At 37.0% G+C, this 19,190-nt stretch overlaps 1 protein-coding gene across 1 annotated transcript in view; it reads right to left on the bottom strand.

Annotated features, from left to right (window-relative positions):
* The window catches only part of KCNT2 (potassium sodium-activated channel subfamily T member 2), a 436,616-nt gene that overhangs the window by 259,083 nt on the left and 158,343 nt on the right, over positions 1-19,190 (bottom strand). Inside the window, exons 6-8 of the mRNA XM_052653896.1 lie at positions 10,664-10,738; positions 9,363-9,446; positions 5,946-6,040 (exon numbers count right to left, since the gene is read on the bottom strand). Coding sequence (XP_052509856.1) covers positions 5,946-6,040; positions 9,363-9,446; positions 10,664-10,738 — 254 coding nt within the window. The remainder of the gene's footprint in view (positions 1-5,945; positions 6,041-9,362; positions 9,447-10,663; positions 10,739-19,190) is intronic.

The raw sequence follows: 19,190 nt of genomic DNA, 5'->3' as shown, positions 1-19,190 counted from the left end.
TGTTAGAGTTGGACTGTGAAGAAGGCTGAGCGCCGAAGAATTGATGCTTTTGAACTGTGGTGTTGGAGAAGACTCTTGAGAGTCCCTTGGACTGCAAGGAGATCCAACCAGAACATTCTGAAGGAGATCAGCCCTGTGATTTCTTTGGAAGAAATGATGCTAAAGCTGAAGCTCCGGTACTTTGGCCACCTCATGTGAAGAGTTGACTCACTGGAAAAGTCTCTGATGCTGGTAGGGATTGGGGGCAGGAGGAGAAGAGGACAACAGAGGATGAGATGCCTGGATGGCATCATGGACTCGATGGACGTGAGTCTGAGTGAACTCCGGGAGATGGTGATGGACACGGAGGTCTGGCGTGCTGCCATTCATGGGGTCACAAAGATTTGGACACGACTGAGCGACTGAACTGACTGAACTAGGTCATAAAGATCATTTTTGTATACTTCTTCTGTGTATTGTTGCCTCTTCTTCTTAATATCTTCTCTCTGTTAGGTTCATACCATTTTTCTCCTTTATTGAGCCCATCTTTGCATGAACTATTCCCTTGGTATCACTAATTTTCTTGAAGGTAACTCTAGTCTTTCCCATGTTATTATTTTCCTCTATTTCTTTGCATTGTTCATTTAGGAAGGCTTTCTTATACCTCCTTGCTATTCTTTGGAACTCTGCATTCAGATGGGTATATCTTTCCTTTTCTCCCTTGCTTTTCACTTTTTTTTCTTTTCTCAGCTATTTGTAAGGCATCCTCAGACAACCATTTTGCCTTTTTGCATTTTTTTTCTCGGAGATGGTCTTGATCACTGCCTCTTGCACAATGTCATGAACCTCGACCCATGGTTCTTCAGGCAGTCTGTCTATCTGATATAATCTCTTGAATCTATTTGTCACTCTTCTGTAAGGGATATGATTTAGGTCATACTTGAATGGTCTAGCGGTTTTCCCTACTTCTTCAATTTAAGTCTGAACTCGGCAATAAGGAGTTATGATCTGAGCCATAGTCAGCTCCCGGTCTTGTTTTTCGAAGAGTGTATGAAGCTTCTCCATCTTTGGCTGCAAAGAATATAATCAATCTGATTTTGATATTGACCTTCTGGTGATGTACATGTGTAGCCATCTTTTGTTTTGCTGGAAGAGGGTGTTTGCTATGACCAGTGTTTTCTCTTGGCAAAACTCTGTTAGACTTTGCCCTGCTTCATTTTGTACTCCAAGCCCAAATTTGTCTGTTACTCCAGATACCTCTTGACTTCCTATTTTTTCATTCCTGTCTCCTATGATGAAAAGGACATCTCTTTTGGGGGTTTGGGGTGTTAGTTCTAGAATGTCTTGTAGGTCATCATATCACCATTCAACTTCAGCCCCTTCAGTGTTAGCTGGAGCATAGGCTTGGATTACTGTGTTATTGAATGCCTTGCATTGGAAATGAACAGAGGTCATTCTGTTGTTTTCGAAACTGCACCCAAATACTGCATTTCAGATCCTTTTGTTGACTATAAGGGCTACTCCATTTCTTCTAAGGGATTCTTGCCCACAGTAGTAGATATAATGGTCATCTGAATTAAATTCCCTCATTTCAGTCCATTTTAGCTGATTCCTAAAATGTCGATGTTCACTTTTGCCATCTCCTGTTTGATCACTTCTAATTTCCCTTGATTCATGGACCTAACCATTCCAGGTTCCTATGCAATGTTGTTATTTACAGGATTGAACTTTACTTCCATTACCAGTTACATCCACAATTAAGAAGTAAAAACTTACAGTTACAAATAAGTGAGTCATGTGAATGAAAAGCAAGGCATGTGGAATATAATCAATAATAATGTAGTATCTTTATATAATGATGATAATGTTCAAATGGTACAAACTTTCAGTTGTAAGCTAAATAACTACCTGGATGTAATGTAAAGCTGGAGTAATATAATTAACACTGCTCTGTTATACAGGAAATTTGTTTAGTGAATAAATTCTGAATTATCACAAGGAAATTTTTTTATTTGATTTGATATTTATAAAAGATGATAGACATTCACTAAACTTTGCATGGCAATTACTTCCTGTTGTGTATAAGCAAACATTATTCTGTACATGTTACCTTTGTATAGTGCTATATATAAATTATTTCTCAATAAAACTGGAAGAAAAAAAGTAGCCAGTTCTCTCTGTTGCCAAGAATTATTTTTAGGTATCCTGATTCAGTTTTAAAGTATTATTAATGAAGCACAAGCTGGAATCAAGATTGCCAGGAGAAATATCAATAACCTCAGATATGCAGATGATACCACCCTTTTGGCAGAAAGTGAAGAGGAACCAAAAAGCCTCTTGATGAAAGTGAAAGTAGAGAGTGGAAAAGTTGGCTTAAAGCTCAACATTCAGAAAACGAAGATCATGGCATCTGGTCCCATCACTTCATGGGAAATAGATGGGGAAACAGTGGAAACAGTGTCAGATTTTATTTTGGGGGGCTCCAAAATCACTGCAGATGGTGACTGCAGCCATGAAATTGAAAGACACTTACTCCTTGGAAGAAAACTTATGACCAACCTAGATAGCATATTGAAAATCAGAGACATTACTTTGCCAACAAAGGTCCATCTAGTCAAGGCTATGGTTTTTCCTGTGGTCATGTATGGATGCGAGAGTAGTACTGTGAAGAAAGCTGAGCGCCGAAGAATTGATGCTTTTGAACTGTGGTGTTGGAGAAGACTCTTGAGGGTCCCTTGGACTGCAAGGAGATCCAACCAGTCCATTCTGAAGGAGATCAGCCCTGGGATTTCTTTGGAGGGAATGATGCTGAGGCTGAAACTCTAGTACTTTGGCCACCTCATGCGAAGAGTTGACTCATTGGAAAAGACTCTGATGCTGGGAGGGATTGGGGGCAGGAGGAGAAGGGGACGACAGAGGATGAGATGCCTGGATGGTATCATTGACTTGATGGACACGAGTCTGAGTGAACTCCAGGAGTTGTTGATAGACAGGGAGGCCTGGCGTGCTGCGATTCATGGGGTTGCAAAGAGTAGGATATGACTGAGCGACTGAACTGAACTGAACTGAATAACTTATTGTGTTTAGACATTTTAAAGTAACCTCATTTTTGAGTTCACATAATTAAATCATTTTGTATAAAGAGAAAAACTGAAATTAAAATTTTTGCTGTGTTATCACAATTTACCATGCCCTCATAGACATTTTATAAACACACTCAATTCAACCCTCATTTAAAAAACAAAAAGCAAAAATCTTATAAGGTGATTAGTATTATATTCATTTAATGATCTGGAAAACAAGGCTAAATAAATAAGCTGTCCAAGACCTCCCAATTTGTACAGTCCTGAGTTTTAAACAAACAATATACAAGTAGAATTTTATGACTCATCATTGCTTATTGTTCCACAATATTCCATTTCTTTTTCATGGTATATTATTCAACTGGGTATACTGCGCAGTTAGGCTACATTTTTGCAGCTCTCCTGCAGCTATATGTAGGTATATGACCAAATTCTAGCTGAAATTATGCATGCAATTTCTTGTAGTACCTTATATCCTTTTCTCCTAAGAGAAAAGGTTGAAGTTAGGATATAATGGCAAGACCAAAGCAGCCATACTGAACCATGGAAACTGTTTTCAGAATGACACAAAACAAGATATAAGGAAACTTTATCTCCAGGGTATTAAGCTGATCTAACAGTCTTGGACAGACTACATAGACATTTCTATTTGTGTAAGTTCTTACATCTTTGTGTGTACTTTTATTTTATAATATGTGTGGCGTACTGTGGTAAAATAGCCTCATGATGTATCATGACTAATGCAACATTTTTTATATTTTTTCTTGTAAGTAACCCCATTGCCCATGGTGAATTCAAATAAGACTTATTCCACCTTACTATGACGATCATGGTTTATGAAGACCTTTGCTTGTAAAGCTAGACAATGCACAAATAAATTAAACATCAATTTCTCTGCCCCAGATATTATAATTTAAGACAGATTAGTCTAATTGTATTGATGTGCATGTGATTAAAAACAATAACATTTTGTTATTAAAATTATGTTAGAGTTAGACATAACTCTATACAAAAATTCCACACTGAAAGACAGATTCAAATCCACTTATTGGTGACAGCTTTAACTAGAGACTATATTTGTAGAAACTACCACTCAAGTGTCTGAAATTTAACAATATATACACACAACAAAAAAAGTAACTATAAATACAACAAAAAATGAAACACAAATAATTTAAAAGATTAACAAGTTGCATAATGGAAATTTCACATAGATCATGAAAACCCTTTATCAAGCACTGTTGCACTTCTTGGCATAGGAAAGTGGCAAAATTTGTGTAGTCACGTCCTTCAAAAATAAAATGTGCTCAAGAAATTGATGTAGAGGCAGAAAGTAAGAGCCCCACTGTAGGGAGTTTACTGTGATGAGCACAGTCCCAACCAAAGTACTGGACTTGCTATAACATTTAAATCATCTGTACTTATTTTAGCATTAAAATTTCAATTATAATTTTAATTGAACAGACTATATATAACATTTATAACTCATTCATTTCACTCTTGGTCATTTTCCAGCAATTGAGAAATCAGCATATATATAAAAATTTTAGTTGTAAGTACTTTTTCTTAAGTCCAATAAAAGGAGAAATCTTCTAAATTATTTTAAAAATGTAATTATCTTAAAATTAAGAACACTTTTGTAACTTGAGAAGGCACTGCTGTCAGTATTTCAAATTTATGCAGTTATTTACTAGGTGAATAATAAAAGCAATCTGTTCAGAGTAAAAAAAAATAAAAGATAAGATGGTATTGTGTCCATTTTAGAGGGATATTTTATATTTAACAATGTTGAATATCCTAAAATGTTTACTTTTAAATATAAAAGTAAGCAATAAAACATTTAAAATCCATTTAATAGAGATTTTAAAAATAAATTTATTTCTTTTAATTGGAGGTTAATTACTTTACAATATTGTATTGATTTTGCCATACTTCAACATGTATCCATCCGCCACAGGTATACACGTGTTCCCCATCTTGAACCCCCTTTCCTCCTCCCTCCCCGTACCATCCCTAATAGAGATACTAATTACATACTACTTAAGCATACATTATATTTCTGTATCTAAAACTAGAATTACACACATATATCTGTAGCTATAGTTATATCTAAAAATTCTATAATGCTAGTGATGAGGGCATTCTTCCTACTTCAGGACTTCCTAATTTCTCTTTCTCAGTAGGTCAAATTCAGGTCAGAGCACAATTATACATAATGAAGTTGAAAAACAGATATATCATTCTACCTCATTTTCTGATTTTCACATTTCTTTTTTTTTCTTTACTTAGGATCTTCATGGATCCATATAGGAAGTGTATCATTTCTCATTGGATTACCGTGTAATTGGCAAAGTGGGACTTTCCACAGGAAAAAATAGCTGTTTTCTATAACAAAGCAAAGTACCGGTTGCTTCACGCTGTCAGGTCTGCCCTTGCTTTCTGCCTGGCTGCATGTTAGACCATCAGGGGAGAAGATGCAGGCAGAGAGTGATGGGCAGTGACAATGTTCCCAACAGCGGTTTTGCTTTGAAGACTACGGACAGATAAGGGCATCTCCATGTCAGCAGTGTGAAGGAAAAATTCTTGTTTGACAACTATGGCATGAAATACAAATTCTTGTGATCTGGTTGTTTACAGCATTTGGGAAACCTCAGAGTTGCAGTAAATATCAATTCCAAATAATCAATGTCCTTTCTTGATTTTTTTTCTATAAGACTGAAGTAAAGATTTTATTTTTGTTTCTGTAGGTGACCCATTATGTTTTATAGTAAATATTTATCTATTCATCTTTATTGTCAGCTCTTAGTTTAAATGGTTTATAATACTTTTTTTAGTATTATAATTAAAATGAAACATAATAAAAATGCTGATGTAAAGTCTTACCAGGTGAAGATAAGGCATAGTAATGTAGATATTAAAATCAAAACTTGATTAAACATTGCAGACTGTGTACGCTGAATGGCTCTGTGTAGATCATTCTGAAATAATACAGAAAAGCATATTTTAAATTCTGATAGATACTCAATAATCATGAGTTTTGTTACATTTGTTACTATGTATTACAGTTTAACTGTCTTGTTCATACTCAACACACATACTTTAAATGCATTTAGCAGCATATTTTTGGTTTTTCCTAGGTCTAATTAAACCTCACTGTAACATTCATATTGCCAAGATAATATTAACACTATGGTATACCACAAAAGTGCTAAATTTTAGTTTACTTGCCTTACAAAGAGATGTTCAATGACTCTCCAAAAGCCCTCCCTGAAGACAATGCTGTCTTATGGGAATTTCTAATTTTAAAAGATCAGAAAATAATATGTTCAACTGAGGGGAAAGTAATAGCTGGATCCAACTACAACCATATCTCATTCTCTAAGTCACAAAAAGTAGCAGGCAGTTTATCATAAAAAGAAAAAATTACATAGCCAATGAACATGTTTAGATAAATTTCATTCATATTAAGACAAATGTGAATTCAAGATACAAGTTTACTTTGCAATTGAAAAACATTAAAAAATAATAATACCTACTGTTATTTAAGAGGCAAAAAATGAGCATGCACATGTAATATTGCTCAAGTAATTTGTTATAAATATCTTGAAAGTAATTTGGTAATACAGGTCAAAATTCACAAGTATGCCCTTTCCAGTTCATGCATTCACCATTTAATTAGTATTTATCCCATAACATAACTTCTAAAAGTTAACCACATGAAAATTATGAGATGGAAGTTGAATATTTATGTATGCTCATCTTCATTACAAAATTATTATATTTCCTATAATATTTTTATATTATTTATTGTATAAAATATAAATATGAACATATTTATTGTGTAATATATATTGTGTGATGTATATTATATTATTTTGTATACTATTTATTTGTATCAATTTTGTATAATCTTTATTGCAAAATTATAATATGAATAATGAATGTTCATTCCTATTAAAATAACTAAAAATGAAATAGAAAATGGTTGAATAAATTGATCAAAATTAGATAGCAGACTTACATGCATCCATTAAAGATGGTTTGAACATAAATATTTATTGAATAGGAATTCATATTTGACAAACATTCAAATCATAAAATTAAACATACAATTTCGTGTGTGTGTGCTTTCATAGAAAATATTAGAAGGATATAAATTATTTCTAGCGTCTAGCCTTTGTGGAAGATTTGTAGTTTTACATAATGTTTTACTTTATATTCTTCTGTTTTATAAATTTTCATAATAATTTTTTAACAGTCTGAATAGCTGTACTTCATGAGATAAACAGGTAGCTCAGCTGGTAAAGAATCTGCCTGCAATGCAGGAGACCCTGGTTCAATTCCTGGGTTGGGAAGATCCCCTGGAGAAGGGAACGGCTACCCACTCCAGTATTCTTGCCTGGAGAATTCCATGGGCAGAGGAGCCTACTGGGCTACAGTCCATGTGGTCACAAAAAGTTACTTGCACTTTCAATATAAAATAAAACCTCAATGAGCTATCATTTTATCTTTCTCTACCACACATTTAACCAGAACTTTTGTTATGAAAACAAAAAAGCAAAGTTGATTAAAACTTCACCTTGCATTCTTTACTTTCTTCTAACAGAGGTGTTAATGAACAGAAAAACAAATTAAATTTTACCAATCAGGAAGAAAAGAAGCAAAATATAGAATTATGATGGAAAATGAATCCTAAATAAATAATGCAAAGCACTACTTTTACTCTTAATGATTGACTAATGATTCCTTTCTTGGTTAGGTTACTTTTTCTAGCAACTAATAAACACAAATTAGCAAAGAGTACTGGAGGAATTTTTTTTTTTTTAATTAACAATTTAGGCAGTCTGTTGCTGCTGCTGCTAAGTTGCTTCAGTCATGTCCAACTCTGTGTGACCCCATAGATGGCAGCCCATCAGGCTCCACAGTTATAGTTAGTGAAACAATATTTTTTTGGACAGCTAAGATAGCAGGATGTTTTTGCAAACCATTCACAGGGCATATGCTGCTCCCCTTATTAGCTGTAAGCTTGCATGAAACTCCAGTGGTCACTTAATATATTGAGAGCTGATTAGAAACATTCAGCTGGTTGTAAAGACTCAAATGCTATCCAAATATTCCTTTTGGCCAAAACTATTGCCATACTTTCTGTTAAAAAGCTATTCAAAAGAAAAACAAGTTTGCCTCCAAGCAAACAATTTCAGTGTGATCAAATTAATAATATTGAGCTCTTACTATGTTTATACTAGATACAAGATTTTTACACATATATAAACGTATATATAATATAACTTAATTCTCACAGCAAGCCTGTATGTTGGTAGTTTTATTCTCTTTCAAAATGGAGACATTAGCAAAGGTGTTAAATCACTTGCTTATTTTATCAGAGTGCTTAGCTGAGAGTAGACTCATATTAATACTTGTAAAACAAATGGAAGAAGTGAAAGTGTGAAAGTGTTAGTCTCAGTCATGTCTGACTCTTTGCAACCCCATAGACTGCCAGCCAGGCTCCTCTGTCCATGGAATTCTCCAGACAAGAATACCGGAGTCAGTTGTCTTTCCCTTCTCCAGGCGATCTTCCTGACCCAGGGAAAGAACCCAGGTCTCCTGCATTGCAGGGAACTTCTTTACCATCTGAGCCACCAGAGTAGAATAAATGACTGAATAGCAAATAGCAAATGTCAGCTCACTAGTAAGTATCCAAGCCTATTATGTTTTGGTCCTAGTTATAAATCAGTCCTTTCAAACAGTCGGCCTTAGGCAAAATGCAATGGTGGCACATCTCTGAGTTCTGCATCTCTTCCTTCTTGCGTCCCCTTCTGCCTCCCTATTCCCAACCGAACCCAACCTAAAAAGTTGACTTTACATGAGGACCTTCCAGCTCCAATACAGCGACTTAGAAAACTCCACAGATTTTTATGGAGTGTGAGACTACCTACAGTTTGACAACATTACCTCCTGAAGCCTTAAACCTAGGGGTCCTGTTATACCTAATGAGATTGCTTTAGAAGGAAACACTATCTTCAGAAGATTGGTAATAAGTTTGACCATCCAAACAGCAGTCAGCTTTGGTTTGGTGATCTTTAGACTACCTGAATTATTTTTGTTTACTATTTCATAGGGCCTTATGAAACAAGGGACTTGACAGTAAAGGCGTTTCATCACTTTTCATTCTTATTAGGATATAAACAGACATAGGGTCTATTAGCTTAGACATCTATGCAACACATCACTTTAGTGAGGTAAGAAGGTAATGGAGCATTGAAAAATACTTTTGTCTTTGCACTTGTATTTTATACTTACAATCATATTTTCCAAGGCATGTTTGGCAAGCCAACAGTTTAGAAAAACTGGGACAAATAGATTTCTTAAGGAAGGCCAGAATATCTGGAAGACAAATCAAAACTAAATTTTTATCTCCAAGCAAGAAATCTACATGATTGAGAAGAAAAGCAAACAAAAATAAGTTATTAAGGACAATATAATTATATAAAACATGTGGCAAATACTCTAAATTCATATGATTATTGAAATGGAGGGGCAGACAGGATCTTTTCATTCTCTAAGTCCTAAGGAAAAATTCTTTGCAAAGTTATTGTAGAAGCAGAAGGAAAATAATCAGCATAATGGGATATCAGCTATAACTGTGTTAATCTGATCACTAAATCTTTTGGTATGACTGTTATAATAGATATCATCTTTTTTCTCTTCTGGAACTGGAGGTAAAAATAGGTGTAAGGAGACAGTACTTTACTTTTCTATAACATTACCACTTACTCTCTCAGATTCAAACATTTACATGACACTGGGGAACTGTATTCCATTGGAATTATATTTAATTAACCTGTCATTCAATCTGGAGCCAGTTGTTCCTCTAGATAAATCACTCAAATTAAAATAATTGTCAGAGTGAGCAACAGCTTCAGATCATAATGACTTATAGTCATGATTTTCCAAATAAAATTCAAAATAAAAAGTGTTAGAAAGCATATTCCCAACAGACATTACTAAAGCTTTATCAAATATAGATTAAGATCCAGTTTTGCAATGGAAAAGTGCTGGTTGCATATTCTGTAGCTGAACAGGATCACCGTGGAATTGGTTCTCCACAGACTTTAATAAAGAAGCACACTGCTGGTCGTCTTAGTTGTTGGCAACATATTTAGTAAACAGAGAACTGGATTTAATAAATCCTGTGGCTTAAACTAAAGATAAACATATTCTCAGCATGAGAAACTTTTATAAATACTTGGTTTTACTTGGCTTTTATTTTTTAAAACTCTACAATATACACAAGAAGTGGAGTGATTCATTCTAATCTGTTTAGACAAAATTAACATGTTTAAATGGTACTTCTAGAGTATATATTCCTAAAATGCATTTCATTTTGCTATTGAACTAAATCTCGTTAATGTTCACTTAATTTCACAACCCAGTTATAACTGACTTTGTTATTTATTTTCTAATACCATGATTTAATACATTAACAAAAGCCTAAATTCATTCATCTGAGCTAATATATTATTTATTGCTATTTAGATTGAAAGATTTTACTCATGACTAATAACAAAATTATTTCTTTTAAAGATTCTTTTAGGACTTACTGAGATAATGAAGGGAACCGCATTAATTATTTCCAAGATGAAGGGTATTCGTAAAATCTGTTCCCAGATGTTTCCCTTCCAAAAAAAAAATGAACAAAAATAAAAGTCAATTACAACTGATACCATTAAACGGGGAAAAGGCATCAGAATTTTGCCAGCAATAAGGATAAGGATGTTTATATTAACAGAATACAAAATTATTATTTAGAAATGTAGCAATGACTTTTAGAGATTATTTTGCTACATGTAATTGTGCCCTCTCAATTTTGCAGAGTTTAAGTAAACCAAATGCTCATAGTAATCCATGAATATTGCACATAGCACATTTTAATCACATAATATCACATCAAAAAAGTTACTAGTAAAAATAAAAAAATTAAGAAACCTTACAGAATCAATGAAAAAGTAACTCCATCTTAATTTTTATATCATAATATAAAGCATATTAAATAGTTTGCAAACACACACATATAACAATGGCCCTGGGAGGCCATTTAACATTGTTTTTAGATTAATAAGATTTAAAGTCAGAGTTTTCTCAATCATCTGGATTCTAGTCTCCCAACCCACACAGTACAACAATATTAATCGGGTCTGGCTACATAATTAGTGGGGCCCAGTTAAAAACGAAAATGCAGGGCCTCTTATTAACAAATTATGAGTAATTTCAAGAAGGTGACATCAGAGCATTCAAACAAGCACATATCCTTCTAATTGTGCAGCTCTGGGCAACGGCACTGACTAATAGGTCATTCCTGAAACATTCTCTAACGATGTCCAGTGAGAAAGAACTCAGAACTCCCTAACGCAGTTTATTCTTTTAACAAAAAAAAAAAAAAAAAAAAAAAGAAATCTATCTGTTAGAAAGGCAACTTGAAATCTGACCCCTGTAATGTCTAATTATTTTATGAATGGCAACCCACTCCAGTAGTCTTGCCTGGAGAATCCCACGGAAAGAGGAGCTTAGCAGGCTACGTTCCATAGAGTTGCACAGAGTCAAACATGACTGAAGCAACTGAGGACACACTGGCTATAATATTGGGATCTTTATTTTTCTTGAGGTCCCAAACTCTTAAAACATTACAGAGATGTAAAACACCTTGCATCGCCAATCCTGCTCATGATGCCAATTGTCTCGCTGTTCGCAGTGTTCGCTGAACCCAGGGTAGGCAAGGCATGAGCTAAGATGTTAGTAGGAGGCTAGAGGAGCCACTGGCGACCCACTCCAGTACTCTTGCCTGGAAAATCCCATGGATGGCAGAGCCTGGTGGGCTGCAGTCCCTGGGGTAGCTAAGAGTCGGACAGGACTGAGCGACTTCCCTTTCACTTTTCACTTTCATGCATTGGAGAAGGAAATGGCAACCCACTCCAGTGTTCTTGACTGGAGAATCCCAGGGATGGGGGAGCCTGGTGGGCTGCCGTCTTACAGGGTTGCACAGAGTCGGACACGACTGAAGTGACTTAGCAGCAGCAGCAGAGGAGCCCTAGGAACTGCAGATACATTTATTCTCTCCTGGCCTGCACAGCAGCCATCACACGGCCTCTCTCCTGCTGCCTCCGCAGCCATAACAACAGACACCCTATGTTCTCCCCTCTCGTGGCTGACCCAATAGACACAGCTGTGACACAGCAGTAAAATGCAGCCCTAGGTGGAGCTCATATATCCCTACAGCACAAAGTAGCTTGTGACCAAGTGAGTACCTCGATGCACATGTGCAGTGTTATGAGTGACTTGAGTTATTACATGAACATTATTTACAAAATGTGAGGCAAAAGCGAGAGGCTGTGGGGCAAGAGGGCCTGACTACGCCATCTTGGCTAACTTGGTCTTTCCCTGCACACCGCCACTTCATAAAGCAAGTTCTACATCGGGGATCATCTGGGTTGCTAAAACAGTAAGTAAGAGATTTTGTTATCCCTGGTTCATAAGCCGTCTGTGGGCTAAATAAAAACTGGTGAGAGAGCAGGTGGAAGGCACAGAGCTCTAAGGATCTCTCTCATCTCTGTGTAAAGATGTAAGGATGCTTCCCTCATCACCTCCAGCTCTGTAAGAAGGGCGCAGATAAACAACCTAGAGAGCTGGACTCAGACTTAGGGGCTGCTTTTGACTAAGGCCTAAAACATCACACACACACACACACACACACACACACACACAGCAAAGCAAAGAGAGAGAATGTTGAGATAAGAACAGGCTATACTTACAACAATACTAAGACAGAGCGACTTATTTTCTGGGAACAAGATAGAGACCCTACAGAATAAAATGTATGGCCGTTTTAAATTCAGACTCAGAAGGGCTGCAGGCCTAAGGAGACAGAGAATCTTGACAGATGGTGGCCCTTGGACCCCCCAGAACCCGGGGCAGAGTGGCCAGCCCGGGGCTTGAGGCATCAAGGAGCTTCCACCCAAGGCCTTAGGAGAACCACCAAAGCCCCATCTGTATCTGCCATCAGAGCAACCAAACCACAGACTATTCCTGGGCCAGTCAGTCAGGACCACCTTCTCCTGGAGCCTCCTCAGCCCTGAGGGGCCATGATCAGCTGGTTTCGGACAAAGAGGAGGTGGACACAGGAGAAGCCCCCCAAGAAGATCCTTGCCCCATTGAGTTCCCAGCTGTGCACACATGCGTGCTCAGTCGTGTCTGACTCTCTACTGTCCCACGGACTGTTGCCCACCAGGCTCCTCAATCCATGGGATTTTTGAAACCAGAATATTGGAGCAGCTTGCCATTTTCTCCTCTAGGAAATTTTTCCTGGCCCAAGGACTGAACCCACATTTTTTGTGTCTCCGGCATCGACAGGTGGATTCTTTACCATTGTGCCACCTGGGAAGTTTGCAGCTTAGAAAAAGCTAAAACTGGATGAGAACATTAAATTTTTTACATACTGAACACTATCTCTTAAATACTAAACTGAGATTTGTCTTGCCAAAAAACTGAGGGGCCTAACTGAGATTTCATTGGATCAGCATGGCTCATAAGGACAATGACTGGGTTTGAAGGAGAAACGTAGAACGGGCTAAAGGCTTTTCTACTTGCACTGAATCAGGCCTATTCAATAAACCATTTATACTTGATTTTCATTATGCAACACATCTATTTTTTATTGTGCTGGTTAATGTTACCATTTAACAGTTTTTTACATGACTCAGTTTCCAGAATGCGTAACATTTGGCCTACTCTTTCCTCACCATATTTTTTACTAGTCATTGTACATTGTTCCTTAATGTCAATGGTTTTACACAGGAAAAGAGACTGATGTGACCAGAGGAGGGGGATGTAATGGGAATCATTATCACTGGTCACATGGCAGGGTCTTTCTGCTAGTGTACATTAAGACTAGCATTAATTTTCTTAGCTTGGCACACTGGAAAAGTTTAGTTCCTAGTAAACCAAAAGCTTCTATACCTCTGATACCTCTCTTCATTTCCAGATCTAACACAACATTTATTTTTTATTGCTTTCCCTCAAACCACTAAGAGAGTCTGATGACTAAAATGTAATTCAGTTGGGTTCATTTCTGATTTAGCCTCCATATTCCAAGTCAGAGAATCTTTCTAAAATGGCAAATCTCCATCGCCAACATCCAAACTCCTCATTATATCATATGAAGCTTCACAATTTGAACTATGGCTGCTGGTTTGTTCTGTACCTACTATATTCCTAACCCATCTTGAATTCAGCTACAGATTCACTACATATAGAACTAATTTTGATATAGCTCTCTGAATGAGCTAGGCTGTTTCATCTTTTATAACTTTGCTCACACTTCTCCTTCTGCTTGGAATGCCCCAATCCCCATACCTTCACCACTAACTACCTTGATACATGTTTTTAACATTTTACAAAACTTATCTGTTTCTATGACCATTAGAGTTCAATGAGCATGATATTGAATAAAGGAAAGTTCCAAATATTTTATAACACTCTTCCCTTCTGGTATAATTGCTTTGATTTTGAACTTAAGCATTTGTATTTCTTTTTCTTGGATCCATGTGGAAACACTAAAAAAATTTTATTTAGTCTTCCTGATGCAATCATATAAATCATTAAACTTATGGCCACAAAGCTCAACAGAAATTTTCTGGAAGAAAGCATTTCAAGAGTACTTGGCTATATATTCATTTTAGGTAATCTCATTTATGTTACAACTTCAACTTATTATCAATAATAAACCAATGACTTCCAATGTTGTATCTCTAGCCTGGATCAATATCGTATCTGAGAGTCAGTTTCAGATCTCCACTGTCTAATGTGCTGCTTCACATGAATGCCTCAAAGGCACCTTGTGGGTAATTTGTCTCAAAGTAAAATTTAAAGGACAATGAAAACATGACAATCCAAAACCTATGGGATATAGCAAAAGCAGTTCTAAGAAGGAAATTTATAGCAACGCAATCTTATCTCAAGGAACAAGACAGATCTCAAATAAACAACCTATCCTTACACCTAAAGCAACTAGTGTAAGAAGAATAAACAAAACTCAAAGTTAGTGGAAGGAAAGAAATCATAAAGATCAGAGCAGAAAAAAATGAAATAGAGACAAAGAAAACAACAGTAAAGATCAGTGAAACTAAAAGGTGGCTCTTCAAGAAGATGAACACAATTGATAAACCTTTAGCAGACTCATCAGGATAAAAAGTGAGAGGATTCAAATCAATAAAATTAGAAAGGAAAAATAAGTTACAACTGATACCACAGAAACAAAAAGAATCATAAGAGACAACAAGAAACTGTATGCCAATAAAATGGACAACCTAAAAGTAAAATTAAGGATGTTTGTCCTAACTGACTCTCCAGCAACAAAATCAAAGATCCTGGAGAAATTTGCATCTTCTTTTCACATGCCATTGTTCAGTCACTAAGTCATGTCTAACTCTTTGCAGCCCCATGGACTGTAGCCTGCCAGGCTACTCTGTCCTTCACTTTCTCCCAAAGTTTGGTCAGATTCATGTCTATTGAGTCAGTAATGCTATCTAACCACCTCGTCCTCTGCCATCGCCTTCACACACTGCTGCTGCTAAGGCGCTTCAGTCGTGTCTGACTCTGTGCGACCCCATAGACCGCAGCCTACCAGGCTGCCCCGTCCCTGGGATTCTCCAGGCAAGAACACTGGAGTGGGTTGCCATTTCCTTCTCCAATGCATGAAAGTGAAAAGTGAAAGTGAAGTTGCTCAATTGTGTCCGACTCTTAGCGACCCCACAGACTGCAGCCCACCAGGCTCTTCCGTCCATGGGATTTTCCAGGCAAGAGTACTGGAGTGGGGTGCCATCGCCTTCTCCGCTTCACACACTACCTAAGTATAATTGTTGAATAAGACTTTCTGATTCATGAACGTATCTTGGGTTGTCTGGTTCTCAATTTACACTCTATTTCCACTCTAACTTCTTAACTGGTCTCCCCACCTTCCTCTTCAATGTTCCTTTACCTAGTTAACTCACACACGTCTTTCAGCTATTAATTCAAATCTTCTGAGTGTTTTGAGACTTTCCCCACCTACTCTTTACACACACTCTAGATAAGATCAGACTCCCACACTTGGTTTTCTGATTCTTCATCAACATCCTTCTCCTTCCTTTTTTTCAGTTTGTTTTTATATATTTGATCAACACTTGACTTTGAATTTCATGTGGTCCAGGTGAGAGCATTGGGCTTCCTTGGTGGCTCAGATGGTAAAGCATCTGCCTGCAATGCAAGAGACCTGAGTTCGATCCCTGGGTTGGGAGGATCCCCTGGAGGAAGAAATGGCAACACACTCCAGTACTCTTGCCTGGAAAATCCCAGGGATGGAGGAGTCTGGTAGGCTACAGTCCATGGGGTCGCAAAGAGTTGGACATGACTGAATGACTTCATTTCACTCATGTGACTGAATTTAATGTGGTCCAGGCGAGAGCATACATTTAGTTCACAATTCTTTGCTCTGTTTCAAGCACAGTCCTTGCCAGTCTGAAGCTCCTCAATAAAATCTATCTGCATTATGTCAAACACGCTCCTGTTGTTGATTCACAGCTAGTGTGTGTGTGTGTGTGTGTGTGTGTGTGTGTGTGTACGTTGTGGCAAATAATGAACTTCCACCTGAGGATTGACTTCCACAATCTAAAATTATACAGGGAGGCAATATACTCATTGCTAAAAGTAAATGTCTTTTTCAGTTATATTCATTAGGTTTAGTTCTAAAATCTCAGGTTGTCTTCTGAACTTAAAGACATATTCATAAATTATCTCCCCTAAAAATAGCTGATGAAAAATAGAGAAATTATCCAAAAGTTGTATTGGCTGTTAGGGAGTCCCCATGAGCCTACATAATATAGGCTCAGGATAAAAGCAATTATGGCAAAAAAGGGAAGCATAAATCTAGAGATGGCACTATGTAGAGAAGTGTGAAATAAGATCCAAAAGGCAGGCACATGCCTTTCAAAATAAAGTTAAATACCTGTTCCACTTAATCATATTTTCCTGAATGAGATGAAAGGCATCAGTCTTCTTCTAAAAGGTAACTTCTTAAAGAAAAAAGATAGTTTTTAAGAAATAGCTTTAACTGTTCTAAGCATATAGAACTCTCCGTGTTCCTCTTCTTATTGACATAATTCAATAAAATATAAATAAAATTTAATCTGTTTTATATTTGGTATGGATGCAACTTTCCTCAACCAATAAAAATTCAAGAAAACAGATGATTTCCTAAAATGCACCAGGCTTTTATTTTTATCATAAAAGAAAGTACAAGTTTAGAACTATTATCTAGGTAACTCTAAAAAAAGCACTTTAAAAAGTATAAGACTTATGGTAATCTACTTGCTGTTAGCCCAAATTGGGAACAAGAGACCCTTAAAAAGCACCTTCTTCTCTAATATTAAGAATACCTAATTTAAAATATTTAATCCAGAAGACTTAACCTTCTTTTAGTGAGTTTAAAATATGGAGTAACTCTATGGCAGCGTTCCTTTGTATTTCTAAACATAAACCCAACAACACTTAGATTTACCATTCCTGTGGCATAATAAGCAGAATCACCAGGATCTTGGAGTCCTAGGATGAATTCTTTGTTCTTTTCCAGGAATAAGCCCAAAATGAAGCTAACATTTCAGAACTGATGCTTTTTATAAGTGATTACTGTATAGGGAAAAAAAAAACAACTATAGATTTAACAAAAGCTTTCTAGGTGTGGTGAATTTTCATTATAAGAGGTTTGGAAATTATGCATTTTTGTGCATAATACACAAAATCCTTTTGATTTAACAAATGTGTATGTATATATAGAATACTGTTATATTTTTGAAAACAGTTGATAAAGACACGGATGGTATTTACGTGACAGAGAAATAAGAATTTTACTGTCAGGCAAGCCTCACGGACATTTTGCCAAGTTGTGACAAACATGAACAGAATGATGATTTAAGTTCAGATCTGCTGTCTGTATGACAGAGGACAGAAGAAATGAACGTCAGGGATTTTGAAATTTTTATCTGCTAACTTTAACACACACTTTAAAGAGTTTTTGCTCACTTTGCTTCTACCTATTAAGTCTTCTGATTTTAAAAAGCTTTGCTCTCCATGATAGTTTAAACCTTTTAAGTAAAAGATTAAGTCATGCTTATTTTAGAATGTCTAGTGTGTACAATCGGAGAAGGCAATCGCACCCCACTCCAGTACTCTTGCCTGGAAAATCCCACGGACGGAGGAGCCTGGAAGGCTGCAGTCCATGGGGTCGCTGAGGGTCGGACACGACTGAGCGACTTCACTTTCACTTTTCACTTTCATGCATTGGAGAAGGAAATGGCAACCCACTCCAGTGTTCTTGCCTGGAGAATCCCAGGGATGGGGGAACTTGGTGGGCTGCCGTCTATGGGGTCCCACAGAGTCGGACATGACTGAAGTGATTTAGCAGCAGCAGCAGTGTGTACAAACATATATGTTGTATATGTAAATACATACATTATCTGTTTATATATATAGATATAAACCATTCTAGCACAGGGCCTAAATGGCTGGTAACATGTAATTCTTGCTTCTTCAGAACATTGATGACGGCACCTCAGACCAACCCTACAGCCATGCTCTAGTGGCTGGAATTGATCGCTATCCCCGCAAAGTGACAGCTGCCATGGGCAAGAAGAAAATTGCCAAGAGGTCAAAGATCAAGTCTTTTGTGAAAGTTTATAATTATAATCACCTCATGCCCACAAGGTGAGCATTTCAAGAATGGAAATGAAAATGACTTCTCTTTTCCCCTTCTCTGCCCTACTGAATAAGACGACAACCTGGTCGCCACTGTAGTGTGGGGAGAGACATCATTTTGAATTTGTCATTGGCAGTGGTTTCCAGTATTGTCTCTTTTACTATTCACTTTGGGCTTCCCTGGTGGCTGAGAGGTTAAAGCATTTGCCTGCAATGTGCGAGACCTGGGTTCGATCCCTGGGTTGGGAAGATCCCCTGGAGAAGGAAATGGCAATCCACTCCAGTACTCTTGCCTGGAGAATCCCATGGACAGAGGAGCCTGGTGGGCTACAGTCCACGGGGTTGCAA

Source organism: Budorcas taxicolor, chromosome 16, assembly GCF_023091745.1.
Source record: "Budorcas taxicolor isolate Tak-1 chromosome 16, Takin1.1, whole genome shotgun sequence".
Classification (NCBI taxonomy): domain Eukaryota; kingdom Metazoa; phylum Chordata; class Mammalia; order Artiodactyla; family Bovidae; genus Budorcas; species Budorcas taxicolor.
This window is presented reverse-complemented; position numbering and strand designations above follow the sequence as displayed.